Source organism: Lepidochelys olivacea (assembly GCF_965140295.1).
Source record: "Lepidochelys olivacea isolate rLepOli2 genome assembly, chromosome: 7".
NCBI lineage: Eukaryota > Metazoa > Chordata > Testudines > Cheloniidae > Lepidochelys > Lepidochelys olivacea.
Window position 1 is genome coordinate 9,780,793 of NC_140417.1, and position 17,813 is coordinate 9,798,605.

General features: G+C 40.9%; 1 protein-coding gene across 1 annotated transcript in view; it reads right to left on the reverse strand.

Moving 5' to 3' along the window:
• The window catches only part of MDFIC2 (MyoD family inhibitor domain containing 2), a gene marked incomplete at both ends in the record, with an annotated part of 52,798 nt that overhangs the window by 4,472 nt on the left and 30,513 nt on the right, over positions 1 to 17,813 (reverse strand). The window contains 2 exons of the mRNA XM_084632804.1: positions 1,309 to 1,530; positions 17,676 to 17,714. Of these exons, the coding sequence (XP_084488930.1) occupies positions 1,309 to 1,530; positions 17,676 to 17,714 (261 nt within the window). The remainder of the gene's footprint in view (positions 1 to 1,308; positions 1,531 to 17,675; positions 17,715 to 17,813) is intronic.

Sequence of the window (17,813 nt, forward strand, 5' to 3'; positions counted from 1 at the left end):
TCGTTGACTTCAGTGTAGTTATGCTGGTTCACACAAGATGTAGTCTGTACTAAGTTACAGAACCTGGGTGTTCTGCTTTGGTGCATGGATACATGGTGGATAGTGAAATTCTTATGAAAACCAAAGATTGTGTCAGCACATTAATGACTTGTGTAATAATGAACAAGAAAGAAATAACTTGTTTTGATTATGTAAAAGAAAAACAACCCCAAATAATAGCCACATGCAAATTTTGGATTAGCAGCCAAATACATTTCCTTTTAGAAAGTGCAAACATTTCTTTGGGTCAGGGGTGTTCTCACAAAGTATGCAAAAGCCATGTAAGTTCTGTATTTTAACAGCCTTATACAGCATTTTGCTTTCAAGTTGGTAGAAAACAAATGTTTAAAAACCCTAGTCATGTGACGTACTGATATAACATTAGTATTTTGCATATATGGGGTCATATTGGCTAGCAGAGGCAGGCCAGAATCGAAAGCCTCAAGGCCATGCTTCACCTAGGTTCAGTAGCACATGCCTAAATTTAAGCACCTTGAAGTCAGTGGTGTTACTACCATGCTTAAAGTTAGGCAAATGTTTAAGTACCTTGTCGTATCAGGGCTTAAAAGCAGCATAAACAGGATGCTGTATTCTGCATCAGTAGGGGCAGAATACGAAAAGGCCTCTTCAGTGTGGTCCTCTGTGAGTCTTTGCAGCAGGCTGATAGAGGCAGGATTAGGACTGGGTGGGGTAAAGGTAGATTTGTGGGTAATAGACTCCCAACTATATGGATCCAGCAGGCAAGCCACTGTGCATAAGGGGTCGTCCGTGCTCATAGGCGCTGCTGCAGAAGCAATAACAATGCCATTCTGCTGCCTTGGGAGAAGGAGTCTGTTCTTCCAATGCCTACTAACCATCCTTATGCAAAGACTATTTCCTAAGATCCATGCACAGGTAGGGTGACCAGACAGCAAATGTGAAAAAATCGGGACGGGGGTGGGGTGTAATAGGAGCCTATATAAGAAAAAGACCCCAAAATCAGGACCTCTGGTCAGCCTATGCACAAGCACAGACATGTCCCCACTGGACTTAAATTCTTGTATTGTGGCCCACCAATAAGAACCCTCATGTCATGGCCACTTTAAAGCAATCTTCTTTAGATTCCCAACTCCAGCGTAAACCATCTCTAGGACATCTCATGGTTGCTTAGTTTAGATTCTTGAACTTCCTGTCCAATGTTTAAGCAGGTGTTTCAACTGAAATAGGGCATTCTTTAAACAGATATTATTTAGAAATCTGCTTACACTTAATCTGTTTTGCAAAACATACCATCACTGTCTCTCTGATGAACTGATGCATCATTTTCAATATAGGTGAATTGTGTCCTGCACTTCTCAAGGGAAGATAATGATGATGTACTAGAGTCTGACAATTTCTTCTCATTTTTGGTGTCCTTGGATGGAGCGTCTGTGATGCTGAATTCCGACACTGAACTCATAATACCTTTCATAGGTTTCTTGTCTTTATGTTTTTCACTTGTAAGCTGGTTATCTGGGGGAAGGAAATAAAAGGTCTACATGTAGTACTAAGCCAGTGGACCAAAGGAACGACATTTTCAGAATTTCCCACTGTGGGAATCCTATAAACCCTTGTTTATAAACCCTTACTTACTTGTAAACCCTTACTTGTTTATAAACCCTTACTCCCCAGCCGTGGCCTTACTCATCATAGTTGTCCCAATGACTTGAAATGGGACTATTTGCCTGAGATAAGTATATTCAAAAAGGAAGGGTTTGCAGGCTTACAGTTAAAGATATTCTCCTACACCCAGAGAATTCAGTGGAAAAACTACCATCGACTTCAATGGGGCATGATCAAACGAGGCTAAACAGCAGAGACTTTAATTCAAATAGAACCAAATTGGAGTGGCATGCTAGCCATTGCTGCTATAATTCTTGGTCGTAGACTAGGAGGCAAAAAAGTTATCTTACTATTTTTCAGTTGCATCACTGTTTTTTTTAGACTGGCAGCCAGCTACATGATGTACAACTGCATGTAGGTGGTACCTGTGTGCAGGTGGGACAGCATGGATCACAACCCAGGGTTGTGAGTTCAATCCTTGAGGGGGCCATTTAGGGGTCTGGGGCAAAAATTGGGGATTGATCCTGCTTTGAGCAGGGGGTTGGACTAGATGACCTCCTGAGGTCCCTTCCAACCCTGATATCCTATGATTCTATGATTGTTCTTTCGCAATGGCTCACAATTTTGTTGCCAAGAGAGCCAGATGGTCTCTGATTAGGACCCTTACACCTTGTTTCAGGACTTCGTTTTCATTTGCACTGTTGGCCTTGGATGTCCTAGTTATAGTGACTAAAAGATAGTTTGATTCACATGCTATAGTAATGTGAGAGATGCAGCTTAAAAACCAGGGGGGAAATTATGGCTTTCCAAATAGATCTTAATTTTAAGGACCAATTAGGGAATGGTTTAAGAGAATTTTGAGCTCAGTCTAACCATGAGGAATCTCTCAAGCACTAGTAAACATGCTCTCCAAAGTGACCGAGAGGCCAAGAAATATAACTAATAGCCAGTCTCACTGGTACTGGGATGATATAACCTCATCAACTCTTATCTCCAGTTGATTAACACTGGCACCTCACATCACACAGAGCCTTACTTTTTATCTAACCTAAATCTCATGATATGCTTCCTCTTAAGCTATATACAGAAAATCAATCTTTACAAACAGCTCAGTTTTGCAAACATTTAATTCTAAGAAGAGCTGTAAAGGTTTTCAAGAAGCGGGGCTGCCTTCTGTGGCAAGGACCCAGCAAGAGATCATGCATATCATTTCCCCCCCCACATACTTTTGCTCCATACTGTATAATAAAGAGCAGCTAAGAAAAAGGTTGATAGCTAGAGAAACCTTGATGATTATAGAGATTGCAGTAGCTATTTACTTACAGAATTAATTAACAATCGGTTTAAATTATCACACATAGTCAGACTGCATGTAATTTAAATTGCCTGTACACAAAGTAATTGGCAGAGACCAAAAAGTTGGCTAGAGGTTAGTGAAGTATAAGAACACGGAGAGAATATACAGTTGAAGTACGGGGCTGTATATTTTACTTTTTAACTTTGAGCCATTTTTTAAAGAGTTCTTTTTTTAAAAGAAGACAAGGGATGCTACGAAGAAATGCTGGAGTGAAAATCCCTCCTGTGTCCACGTAGGCTTCTAAGGGAACAGAGCTATTGTTAGTAAAACTATTTTTATTATCACTAGGGGGTGCACGCTCCACAGCTTCTGTAGCTCCTGGCTTCCCTTCATTCCCCCCACCAAGTTTCCCGTATGCCACCTTCCCATCCCCCTCCATTTCAGGAACTTCCTGCAACTCCCTCCCATCGCCTCTCTGCCAGAGTTTCCATGTGCCCCTCATTGCCCCCTCCTGACATACCCAGGATCCCCTATTCTTCTCCCCATACCAGCTGCTCTGTGTGTACCCCATTCCCACTTCCCTCCATGCCATGGGCTCTATGTGCCCCCCTTTCCCCATACCATGTTTCCCCAATCTCCCTCCCCTCAGAGATTCTTTGTTCCCCTCATTCTCTCCTTCACCCGTTCCCGCGTCCCCCATTTTCCCCCATGACTTCATGTTAACCCCCATTCCCCTCTTTTCTGCTGTGCATCCCATTCCATCATGCTAGGCATCATAGAAACACAGAACAAAAAGACGCTCTCTGCTCCAAAGGGCTTACAATTCAAGCAAACAACAAGAGACAACTGGTGAATACAGCCAGACAAAGGAGCACAAGGAAACAATAAGGTAGTATTGATCATCACACTAGAGAGTGCTCACAGCACACCCGCTGCTTAGCTGTTGTCAAGTTTTTTATAGGCACCAAGGCAAAAGAAAACTTTAAGGAGGGATTTGAGGAAGAACAATGAGATAGCTTTGCAGGTGTTTAGGGGGAGCTCCTCCCGAAGTGTGAGGGGCAGCACAGGGGAGGTCTTGTTTGAAAATGTAACAAGTGGGCAATGAAGGCTGCATCAGTGGCAGAGCAGAAGTGGGATTTTGCTAGTTTCATAATATATCCTTTCTGAAGGTAACTATCTCTTTCACACCAGCCACATAAAATCAAACATATATTGATTCATTGTCCAGCCCGGCCAGCCCAGAATGCAATAAAATTGTCAATCTTGGAGTGTATTTACAAGTGCACGAACTGGCATTTTCCACCTTACATAGATGAGGGACTAATCACAAATTTCTCTGCCATTTGTATTTGATGACACTGTACTGTGTAGCATCTCCAAGTAGGGATAGGCTTAAGAAAAAAGAGGATGCACAAATAGAGGTATCAGATCTCTGGAGGAAGCAATTTACTTTGAACGTATTGGTAAACTTTTCTCTGGTACACATTTTATTGCATAGTCCACACCATAGTTATCTGACAAAGCAAATAAAAGACGTTCACCTCAATATTAGTTGATAAGTACCATGCTAAGTACTCTCTGGTGTCCAGTGTGTTGACCTAAACTGGAGTTGCATGGGTGTATCTGAGGGCAGAATTTAGCTTTAGACATGTTCTGAAATGTTAGAACATTTTTCAGGAAAGTGGAAATGTTACAGGCAAATATGGAAGTCTCTACACCAGCAGCCTGATTGTGCTTCCACAAAAGTTAAAGGCAACACTCCCATTGATTTAAATCAAACTTAGAATCAGTGACTTTTTCCCTCAGGTCATATTTTGTTTCAACTGATGTTAATCCCAGTTACAAGTAGTTCAAGAAGCAGGTTGGTTTACTACCATATACATCTTGTTAAAACTATAATGTAGGTGTGCAGATATAGATACAGATATAGATTTGAAAATGTGGATGTAGGTACATATGCTTGTGTATCTAGCTAGCTAGCTAGCTATCATTACATTATATTTGTACGAGTTGCTGATGATAGACCCACCTACAACTGAACAAATATTGACTCTCTTACATTAAAGTACATTTTGTTTCATTTGAATCTATGGCATCTTCTAAAACAAATTCTCACTTGAAATCCCAGTTTTCAAAAGAAGGCCTGTAATCAGACACCATCAATGTTTCTCCCTCAGTTGATGGGCATGACCAACTGCAGGCCCAAGGGATAGAATTTAGACAACGACCTGATTTGTGGGTGTAAAAGACATTCACTGTCACAGGTCCCTCAGTCCCCAACCCTGCAAACAGATCCATATGGGCAGACCCCTCCATACCCACTCTGAGACTCACTGATTTCAGAATGTGCAGACCCAGGAGTCCATCCTATGCAGAGCTTCTTGCAAGACTGAGACTTGTTAGAATTTTGATTTCTATCATTTGCACCAGCATTTGTTGGTGATCACAAACTAGTGTTTGATTGCAAATATAGAGGAGAGGTTGAGAATTGGACCCTTTCAAAATGTGCCCCTAAAAACTGAGCAGGGTTTTACTTTTAATAACTAAACAAATATGTCAAGTGCTCACTTTTCCATGTTATGTAACAATGCAGTCACCCTCACAATACACTTATTCCTTCAATGGACCTAGACTGAAAAATCAGATGGAAATAGTCAATAAGTGCCAGTTTAACATTTATTGTATCCACTAGACGGCTAGTATTCATGTTTCAAGTCAAGTTTTATCCTTCAAGTGCTGTTGAAGAGAAATCAAAACCAGAAATATAAAGGCATAGATGCAACCTGAATTTTTCAGTACAACACTGTCAAACAAAAGAGTAACAAAAGATACTGTCATAAATATAAAGGGAAGGGTAAACCCCTTTGAAATCCCTCCTGGCCAGGGGAAAGCTGCTCTCACCTGTAAAGGGTTAAGAAGCTAAAGATAACCTCGCTTTGGCATCTGACCAAAATGACCAATGAGGAGACAAGATACTTTCAAAAGCTGGGAGGAGGGAGAGAAACAAAGGGTCTGTGTGTCTGTCTATATTCTGTCTTTGCCGGGGATAGACCAGGAATGGAGTCTTAGAACTTTTAATAAGTAATCTAGCTAGGTACGTGTTAGATTATGATTTCTTTAAATGGCTGAGAAAAGAACTGTGCTGAATAGAATAACTATTTCTGTCTGTGTATCTTTTTTGTAACTTAAGGTTTTACCTAGAGGGGTTCTCTATGTTTTGAATCTAATTACCCTGTGAGGTATCTACCATCCTGATTTTACAGGGGGGATTTCTTTATTTCTATTTACTTCTATTTTTATTAAAAGTCTTCTTGTAAGAAAACTGAATGCTTTTTCATTGTTCTCAGATTCAAGGGTTTGGGTCTGTGGTCACCTATGCAAATTGGTGATGCTTTTTATCCAACATTTCCCAAGAAAGGGGGGGTGCAAGTGTTGGGAGGATTGTTCATTGTTCTTAAGATCCAAGGGTCTGGGTCTGTAGTCACCTAGGCAAATTGATGAAGCTTTTTACCAAGCCTTGTCCAGGAAGTGGGGTGCAAGGTTTTGGGAAGTATTTTGGGGGGAAAGAGGTTTCCAAACAGCTCTTCCCCAGTAACCAGTATTAGTTTGGTGGTGGTAGCGGCCAATCCAAGGACAAAGGGTGGAATATTTTGTACCTTGGGGAAGTTTTGACCTAAGCTGGTAAAGATAAGCTTAGGAGGTTTTTCATGCAGGTCCCCACATCTGTACCCTAGAGTTCAGAGTGGGGGAGGAACCTTGACAGATACCATGCAAGGACTCCTCTGTTTTTTGAAGAATAGTACATCTTTGAAAATACAGTACATTTTTGGGGTCAGACTCTTAGTTTGAAAATCTCCCCCTAAGTAATGTTATACTTGTCTTGTACAGCTAGATCGAGTCATGGCACAATCACCATAGCAAGCAACTTGCTATGACAAGCAGGATCCTTGCTTCCAGAAAACAGTGCAATAGGGGAGAATGCAGTGTACCGTTATAGGTCTCCATTTCATTTTTATGTAATTACCTTAAGTTCAGCTATGGGTCTATCTGCATTATGTCTTTTATCAATTTAATGTTTGCACAAAGTGTCTAAAGAAATAAAGATTATGCTAGACCAGCATAAAAAAGGTGTTAGCATTTTTTTAATAGTTTGATACTATAATGGTCAGTAATAGGGTTAGTGCTTGGAAAAATAAATGAAGCCAAATAATCTTTAAAATATATTATGTACAGTGGATATTATTTATTATCAATTTGAAATGTGAATATAAAAAACCCCTTACAATTAGAGATTGGCAGGAGGTTCAAACCCCATTGTTACCTTCTAAATATGTGTGTAGCATAGCTATCATATACTCATATATGCCTGTGTTTTTAACAGTCAGATCGACTTCAACAAACTATCCACTGAAAAAAATCAAGGGGCGGGGAGGGGGAGAAATGCACCCTAATGAAGAAATCTCTGTCTACTCATATACCTCATCAGGTCAGTCTGTGCAGCCATATACTGTACCAGAAGCTTCAGAGGAAGGTGTTAACTGCCCCCACCACCAATGTACAATCTTGCAATAACATCCATATGGAGCAAATTTCTTCCTAAGCCCAGGAAGTTAGTGGTTGGCCTAAGTCCTGACGCATAAGGGTTGAAATCTCTCATACATTTTTAATATTAAAGCTTATGTTATTTTTAATATCCCTATGAATGTCCAATCCTTTTTAGAACCAGACTAAGATCTTTGCCTTAATATCATGTGGCAAAGAGTTCCACTGGTTAATTATGTATTATATGAAAAACTTTCCATCAATTTAAAAAATATTGCTTTTTAATTTTATCGAGAGTCACCATGTTCTTGTATCAGGAGAAAAGGTAAAAAGGGAATGCGTGGCTGATCTTCTTTATCCCATTATTTCATATACCTCTGTCATTCTGTCTGTCTAATTTATCATGCACCCATCACTGTAATAGCTATGTGCCATGTCCATTCAGTCCCTTGATGAAGTAGGCAGGACTACATTGGACCGGAAGGAAAATACTTCTTGTATTTTTAATGTTTTGGACTCAGCTCATTTGGCTTGAATAGAATCACAGCAAAAGTAAAACCAAAAGCCAAGTTTTGTGTTGCCGTGTGAAAAGGTGGAACTTTCTAGCTCTTTTAACTGACTTCAGGTGGGTCAGTTTTCCCATCAGCCTAACACACATGGTTTGTGTTGTGATGAAAGTGGGAGGTGAAATTTAGGCAGTAATTTTGTTCAGTGTCATACTGTTTCGAGGGCTGAATCTTACCTGGATGGTCAGCAGGGTTCAGAATTACAATGGGAAGAGCTTAGAGAGGGAGGGAACTTGTGCAGCTGTCTTGGTCGCGGAAAAAATGCAACACAGCACAGAGAGACACCATAATAAAATGTGGTTCCGCACATGAATCAGTCAAGTTGCTTAATGCCAATAGTTTATTCTGAAGGTTGTTATGTCAAGGTGGGAGGAAGCAAGTGTGGTTGTTGGGGGATTTTTAAAAGGAAAGTGCATCCTGTTTTGTTATCCTATTTTTCTGCTTTTCTTGTTTGGAAAGGAAGCAAAACCAACCCCATAATAATAAGGAAAAGAATTCAAAATGAAGAGTGGGTATAGAGGATTGTAGGAAGCAGGCATGCCACTGCCTTTCAGAGGTACAGGGAATTTGAAGGTTGGGAAAGGAGGAGAGTCCACAGGATTACAGTGAGAATATGGGAAGGCTATGGAGTCTTACCAAGAATCTAAACATCACACATCTCCAGTTCCAAACACTAGTGAACTTCACTTGAGGTTCTGAAATGTTTAGCAAAGAAGCCTTTAAGAGGAGATGGGGGAAGTCCTGAAATTCTGTCACCAAGCCCCCGCCTCCATATCTTACCTGCTGTGGCAGGTCTTCTGGGGGTCTAGAGGAGCAGGCCCATTATCTCTGAAGTCTTTCAGGGGCCAGTCACTGCAGGGGCAGTTGTATGGAACTCCTCCCCTTCTGTGCTGGATGGGCATCATCTCCCCCCAGTGCAGTCTAAAGGCTGGCTAGCAAGCAAACTCCCCCTCAGCAACAAGACCTTAGGTAAGGAGGTCCTGTTGTTATGGTCCTTTAAATCTCACAGTATTTTGGTGCATTAAGAACTCTGAAATTCCATATCTTGCACAAGATCATTCCCTGTTTACTCATTGCCACTGTGAATACTTTGAGGGAACACACCTTAACAGAACTGTTCTGATTAATTTCAAAGAAGGTGGGAGAGAGAGCTGCAACTGTTCTAAACCCATCTATTAGAGAAGAGTATATTCATGGCCATTTTTAGTGTCTCATGCCGACCATATTTTACTCGGCTCAGGCTTTAGGATACAAGGGATTTAGAAATGGCTTATTTTTGCAGCATGGAAGCAAGGCTGTAAATACATGTTGGGCTTCTCATGGCATCATGAAATTGTGCAAGCTTCTCTCTTCTGATTTATGATGATGGATTAGTAATTCACAGAAGCTTGGGTTTACTGTTTTTTGCTGTTGGAAGGGCAAAGCTAATGGTGTGATCTCTGTAGGGGGGATTTTTGACCCCATCACGTAAATTCTTAGTTCATGAATCAGTGACCCGATAGACTGTAAAGTCCTCTATTGACTCATTATAAGTCTATCACAGGGCTGGCCAAACATTTTGGCCCAGATCCTAAAGTCTGACAGGAATGCGTTGATTGACCACTTCCCATCCAGTTCCATTAATACTTCTTACAAATTATACCAGATATTATAAAAATTAATTAAGCCAATATATGGATGTAACTTTAACTGGTTTTGAAATAAGAAAAATATGCCCCTCCCGCCAACCTTTTTCCACCTTCAACATTTTTTATTCATTTTGAATTTTAATGTGATGAATGAAATTGAGGGTTTGGGATTTTTTTTAATATTGAAATCTGTTCAATGAAAGGTTTAATTTACTTCCCTTTACCGACGTAGATTCAGGAAGCGAGAACAGCTGGGCACAGAAACAGGAGGGAGGCAAATGCAGAATGCAAAAAATGTGTGAGGAATAGATGGATATAGACAGAAAATAAAGAGGAAAGTCAACTGGGTTAGTACCAAATACTTGTGCACCATGGCTCAGATGGATCACTCTTTATAATATATCCTTTCCCCCTCTCCCTGGCCCTTATCTAGCAGAGGCTTATTATGCATGTGCTTAATTTTATGCAGTGTGATTTGATGACAAGGTCTTTTCAGGATCAGGCCTACCCCCCTGCAAGGCAGAGGTCCCGAGCTTCTCCCCCGTCTGGTAGGTGGAGAATGGGGGTGGAGGGAAGGCTCTGTGAGCCACACTTCAATGGTAAAAGAGCCAAATATGGCTTGTGAGCCACAGTTTGGCCACCTCTGTCATATACCTTCATGGCTATCCATGCTATATGAATATTTATTCTGCTATCCTTACACTAATATTGACTTACTGCTATCCTGAAGTCAATGGGACTAATCAAGAAATAATGTACAATTCTAGATGAGTAAAGGTGGCAGAATCTGGTCCAAAGGGTGAAATTCACCAATTGGCACATGATACTATGCAGGAGTCACAATGAGAGCTACGATACAACAGGGGGCTACTGCTACTGCACTGTACTCCACAGTAGCTCTGCCTATGCTGGCACGGGCATATACAGTTCCAGTGGGCCGAAGGAGCCAGTTAATAGGGGTTTGGCAGGGCTGCCAAGCCAGTCCAGAGATTGGAACTAATAGTCTGGAAGGGGTTTCCTTGCACCTTGCTCTTGTACTGGGAATAGATTCTATGTCGCAGATTTTCAAAGTGATTCGTGATTTTGAGTGTCCAAAATGATACATCAAAGGGGTCTGATTTTCAGAAAGTGCTGTGCACCCATCCGCTGAGATTTCTCCAGTTGAGCACCCAAAATCACTACTCACTTCGAAAATCCTGGCCTATGTCCCTAACTCCATTAAATTGCCTGCACTTAGCCTATTTACTCTGGCTCTGTGCAGGCTTAAAGATGGAAGAGGTGAAGGTCAAATTCTGGTCATGTGTGCAACTCCCTTTGATGTAAATGGGAGCCATGTGCATATATCTAACCATAAAATTAGGCCCAAACTATCATTTTACAGCTGGCTCCCAGCTTCATGAATGCCAAGACAGTAAAAGGCTCCATCCGAGGGATCTGATCAACACTATATTTTTATTCTTAATTTAAGGCACACATGCAGAGGGAGCAGACTTTGTTTTCCTCACTCTCAAAATCACCCTCCTCCCCAGAGTTGATAACATCAGTATAAAATGTTGCTCTCATCCTACAAACGAGAGAGACAGCTGAAAATATATGTCAAATAAAATACACAACCTTATGTCTTTCTGACGCTTCAGTGGCTGTTTTTTAAAAATAGATTTGTTAATTTTGACTGAATAAAAGGTTCCTTTTAGGGATTTCAGTAGGTGACATGAAAAATGTTAATGCAAGTGATCAAGACAATGGAGGTTAAAACTGTTTTGAAAATATGTTTCTTTTATAGATCTCAGCTGTTGGAAGAGTTACAGAATAAATATATGGTAGTGCTGACATTCAGTGCTGTGCTGTTTCATCTTAGCAAAAGAGTTTTTTCATAAAGCAATTTCTTTTCAAGGAACATATTCTGCAACCAGTCTTAAAAAAAAAAAAAAGAGAGAGAGAGAGTTTCCCCCCTCCTAGTTTAATAAAATTAAAGTAATTTATGTCATATTGATATGTCGATATGTTTTTCAATAAACTTTTTCACAGCGTTTTTTTTAATTCTCTTCACTTTAAAAATTATAATTATACATCTTCCTCCCACTTTGAAAATGGCATAAGGTGCTCATTTGCAGAGTTCTACTGTTCAAATCTTCACTGAGAATAGAAATGTCATGACTCAGTTAACAATGCTTTATTATTCACATTGATCTTTTTTTGTAGTGTTCTTTATCTCAAAAACATTGTAAATTAGATATCTTCCTCCCACTCTTTTGTTCATTTGCAAATTTTTATTATTCTAGGTTAAGAAAGCAATGGAGTGTCAAGAGTCAGTGTATATTGTTTATGTTCCTTTTTTTGCTTTAAAATTACTTTTAACTATAAAAAGTAAGGCTGCTCAGCCTGAAAAAAAAAGAAGCTGAATTTAAAGATGCTTTGAACCATGCTTGGAAGGAACAGTGTGTGTCTATTTTGTTTTCTTACACAAAAGAGAACTGTAGTTGTAACGGACCTTGAAAGAAGTTTGACCAAGTTTTTTATAGAATATTTTTGGATGTGTTAATCCCAAAACACCCCTATTACATTACCTAGCTTATACAGTTCAGTTTTCAGGTGTAATTTGTCTTCAGAATAAAGATCTGGGCAAAACAGTCAAATGCATTTGCAGTGTGTGACTCTGACTACGTGCATGTGTGTCAGATTTTCAAAGTATTTAGTTCCCAGGCTTGCACCAAAATAAGTGACCAGATATTTATGCAATCAGGGAAATGGCTCATGCAGACAGTCATTCAATTATGTATGCCAATTTGGGGGTGGGGTGGGGGTTGAAAGTACATCAGTGATGATCATGTTTGAAAAGGAGTACTTGTGGCACCTTAGAGACTAACCAATCATAAACCAGTCGGAGAACACTTCAGTCTCTCTGGTCACGCAATTACAGACATGAAGGTCGCTATCTTAAAACAAAAAAACTTCAAATCCAGATTCCAGCGAGAAACTTCTGAATTGGAATTCATTTGCAAATTGGATACTATTAATTTAGGCTTAAATAGAGACTGGGAGTGGCTAAGTCATTATGTAAGGTAGCCTATTTCCCCTTGTTTTTTCCTACCCTCCCCCCCCCCCCCAAGACGTTCTGGTTAAACTTGGATTTATGCTGGAAATGGCCCACCTTGATTATCATACACACTGTAAGGAGAGTGGTCGGTTTGGATGAGCTATTACCAGCAGGAGGGTGAGTTTGTGTGTGTGTGGTGGGGGGGGGGGGGGTGAGAAAACCTGGATTTGTGCTGGAAATGGCCCACCTTGATTATCATGCACATTGTAGGGAGAGTGGTCACTTTGGATGAACTATTACCAGCAGGAGAGTGAGTTTGTGTGTGTGTGTGGGGGGGGGGTGGGGGTGAGAAAACCTGGATTTGTGCTGGAAATGGCCCAACTTGATTATCATACACATTAAGGAGAGTGATCACTTTAGATAAGCTATTACCAGCAGGAGAGTGGGGTGGGAGGAGGTATTGTTTCATTGTCTCTGTGTATATAATGTCTTCTGCAGTTTCCACAGTATGCATCGAATGAAGTGAGCTGTAGCTCATGAAAGCTTATGCTCAAATAAATTGGTTAGTCTCTAAGGTGCCACAAGTACTCCTTTTCTTTTTGCGAATACAGACTAACACGGCTGTTACTCTGAAACATGTTTGAAAAGTTGGTCGTTTGGGTCCAACGCTATGCAATCACATATACTTGGGCCTGAGCCACAGAGTTTTGTTTCTGGATCAGAACCTCTACACTGTGTGGAGGTTCTAGTCCAGAATTCTGGTTCAGGCCCATCTCCAATTCCTACCAGATTTCTTTTTGGTTTGCATTGTACATTTTGGTGGTTGTGGTGATGGCCTGAGGTTTCTGACTATAAGCTCTTCCTCATAACAATGTATCTGGCCACCTCAAGACCCCCTCCGACCTTTTATTTTTGTACTTTATATTCTGTTTGGTTCAGCTGGTGGCAAGAAAATCTGGGTGAACTTTTCTATTTGCTAAGTCTTGAGAAGCAGATAAGCTCTTTGGGGCAGGGACAATCTTTCTATTCCATGTTTGTACAGGGCCTAGCACAATGGAGTCCTGGTCCTTGATTGGGGCTCCAGGTGCTACCATAGTACACAATAATAATAATTAATAATTAATTAAAACTATCTTGCTTGGTCTTTCGGGTAGGGATCTTGTTCTCCAATTTGTCTATTAAGCAACATCTATGTTTCTTTCAGTTTAAAAAATAAGCAAATAATTCTAATTTGGGGCTGGTGCAGAGAGCAGCAGGTCTTTGTGGCATTTCACCTTTGTGATAGCTAATCTTTCCCCCCCTGTTTTTAATTGATTCCCTCCTGTCTGTGGCCAAGGCACACTGGTATCATGCCATGACTCTTTCTGCACTTGAGAAAGTGAGTCCCCTTTCGGAGACTCCTAGAAGCTATATCTCTGTTTCGGAGCCTGAAGTTAAGCTGCAGCTTGGATCTCCTAAATGGCAAAGCTGCTATGTTCTGGGCTGCAGTCCCACAGGGCTTTTGTAAAGAAGCTGTCCTGTTATTAGTTGTGGTTAGTGTTTTTTTCTTACAGTGCATTTTTCTGATCTTTTTGCCTCGAGGGATGATTGAACCAGTTCAGATCAAGTACGTATCAACCCGAGCCTTTGCTTGAAACCACAACACCATCCTCCCTCTTCTGAACAGAGAACTGAGGTTTTGGATTTATATTTATTCTTATTAATGGGGCATGTTGTGGCCTATCCTGGGCACCAGCGCAGTGGAGAAAGAGGTCATGAAGCAGTCCTCACTCTCCGGACCTGGCTACCCATATTGTGGGCAGCAGCGTGGTCAAAACCACTATTACACCCGCACATAAGTGGGTCGGGGAGTGGGCTGGCAGGCACCGCCCCATAAATCTACCAGACAGCACCGCTACACCAGTATGCCAGGGGACATACACTGCACTGAATATAGGGCTGAGGCCAGGTCGGTCTCCTTTTTTGGAGCGGGGAAAACCAAGAGGTGGATTTGGAGTCACAGTATGCTTCCCTGGGTACTCGTGCAGTAGTGCAGCTATGTGCTGTCCCCCACATGGAGTTTGTGGCAAAGCCACCAGGGAGCCGTTGTTGTTATTTATTACAGTTAAAGAATAACTGAAAATGTCTCATTCACAGTATTCTTCACTGCAGCTTGTGAAGCTTAAGAGTACGATGCATCTTTCTATCTGTATTGCTCAGCTTGTTTTGTTTTTAAAAAATCCTTTGAAATTGCAGCAATGCTGCAGAAGCAAAAGCTATGTTAATTCAGTTTTCCTGCATTCCTCTCAGGGTTCATTGTTCACCCCAAGTTAGACGATCTACCAATATGATTAAGTTTCCAAAATAAAATTTCTGATCAGAATAGAGGAGTCAAAAATGGACATTGTTTTATTAATACATTGACACTGTTACTAAGGGCAAGTCTCCACCATATAAACATAATCATAGAAATATCGGGTTGGAAGGGATCTTGAGTTGTCATCAGGTCCAGCCTCTCCTGGCTGCAGTAGGACCAAGTAAACCTAGACCATCCCACACAGGTGTTTGTCCAACCTGTTCTTAAAAACCTCCAATGATGAGGATTTCACAATCTTCCTCTGAAGCCTATTCCACATCTTAGATACCCACACAGAACAGAATCAGACACACTCAAGTTTGTCAACATGCATCCCAGCATCGGTATTCCTTGTTCACTTATTTTGATGCCACTCTTCCTCTGTCACCCTTAGGACTTGTTCACCATTTTATGGATGTATTATAAGACTATGTCTGAAAGATATAATCCAATCTGGAACCTAACTGTGAATCTAACATGAACCGATGATCCACATGAGTAGATGCACTGAAGTCACCACTGAAGACTCATGTGAGTAACTCCTTCCCAATGGGAGTAAGAAAGTCACAGCCTGGACCTTGGAGATGAATATTTAGACATCAACTAAATGAAAGAGGTGCCACCACTTTTACACCAAAATCAGGCAAATATCCAGCCCTAAGTCTGGCATTAATCCTTTCAGAACAGGGCCCTTGGTTTATTCCTCTTTGAATCTATTCTGTATTCAAAGCAAGTACGTTTTTTCTGTCACTATACCACTATTGTTAACCACTATAAATGTATTAAAAACACAAGGGCATTTCAGTATGTGTATTGTGCATGAGAAATATTGTTACATGACAAGCTCCAATTGGCAAGTGAAAAGAGGTTTTATTGAAGGAAATAGCAGAAGCAAACAGTGAACTATGCAGAATAATGGTAATTGTTCCTTTAACATTGGCAGCACACGTTCACTTAATATGACTGCTCCTCTGTCTCTGCCTCATCCAGACCCAAAGGACCTGTTAGACAAGCAGGCAGCCACCTCTCTCTGGGATCAAGCTGTCAATGCAAACTTGCTTTCTTTCTATTTCTCTGAGCTAAGCTATACCCCCAGAGCTCCAGAAGCTTTTCCTGAGTGAAAGCTTTAAAAAAGCTCTATTCTAAATTACAGCACACGAGCTGTTCTCTTCAGACTGACAGAACAAAAGAGGGGGGAAAAATGCCAAAAGTGCAGTCTGAATTACTTCTTAGTTACACTGAATGATTTGCCTCATCGTGGTTTAGCGGCACAGATTAATGTAGTCTTGACCTTGCCCAACTAACCCTCAATGAGCTTCCTGCTAATTAGTTTCTGATCAAAGCAACTTCAATCAGTGGGGGCTGAGGGGAACAATAAAAAATGCAGCACAGAGCTATTGTATTCAGCTCAATTCAATGCAATATCAGGACATTCTGAGACCAATTCCAATGATTACTAGTATGGTTTGTTTATTGAGTGCCAGAAGTGTTCCTGATGCTTTACAAATATGTTAGATGATGTGGTGCTTGTTGTAAGCAGCTTGTTGTTATAACATCCCCAAATGTCCTTGGTGCGGAATCTTATAAGCTCACAATCTAATGCAGAAACACAGAGAAGGTCAGGTCAGGGGTGGGGTGGAGTGAGTCATGGCAGTGATCTTAAAGGCCTCAATAGCCAGCTTTGTCTGACGCATCTCATGCTGAAGGCTATTACAGAAGTAGAGGGATTGGATGGACAATTCCCAATCCTGCTGCTGCTGAATGGGGAGAGGATAAGCAGGCAGACATCCCACTCCTTCAAGGAGCCTTAAATTGGATTAAAGGGGTAGAGAGTCCCCTAAAGCAGCAAGAAGTGGCCAGATGTGAGGGGCGTTCTTTTGCAATCCTTTCCACTCCAGCAGATAAATAAAGGTAGGGCAGAGGTGAGATCTTTTGGGATAAGAAGTAGTTAAATTCTGACTTAAGCAAAAAACCAGCAAGATTCATTAGGCAGCCAGTGAGAGTTGCCCGGAAGTCTCAGCTTTGCATCAACCCAAAGTAAACCGCTGGGTTTCGGCAGCTGAAATTCTGCAAACTGAAACAAGCTGGTTTCATGCAGCTCACATTCTGATCCTTGTGGCTATTTATCAAACCATCTGTCAAAAGGTACCGTTGCAATATTCACAAGAGAAAGAGGGTTTAACCTCGGCATCCAAGCAAAGTGCCCAACTAAGGTAAAGTGGGTGAGATAATATCTTTTACTGGACCAACGGTCTAATAAAAGGTGTTATCTCACCTACCTTGTCTCTCTCATATCCTGGGACCAACATAGCTACAACAATATTGCAAACAACTGACATAAATACACTGTATGGTGGCCTACATACATTCCCCTCTTAGTTCTGAGTTGGATATATTATTTTACACATCTTAAACTGTTGCTGGTTCTAATGAATATGCACACACCTTCTAGAGATGGGCTGAAACCTGACTCAGATGACAGATCAATAAGTAAAGCCAAACGAGATGGAGACCAGGTTCCCTACGCATACTAAATTATATATAATTCTTTCTTCTGCATGACAGGTGCTATATAAATAGTTATAATTATCGTAACATCATTTAATATTCCTCACAGAAAGGGGTAGCTCAGATAGGTGGGGAAGCTTACCTGAGTCTCCAAGAGGTTGTAAGATAGGACTGGCCAATTCTGAAAAACAAGAATTAAACAAACAGCATCGTGAGGCTGGATTTTGTAGCAGCACTAGTATGGCCTGGATATCAGTATTTTGGAAAACCAGTGTATGTA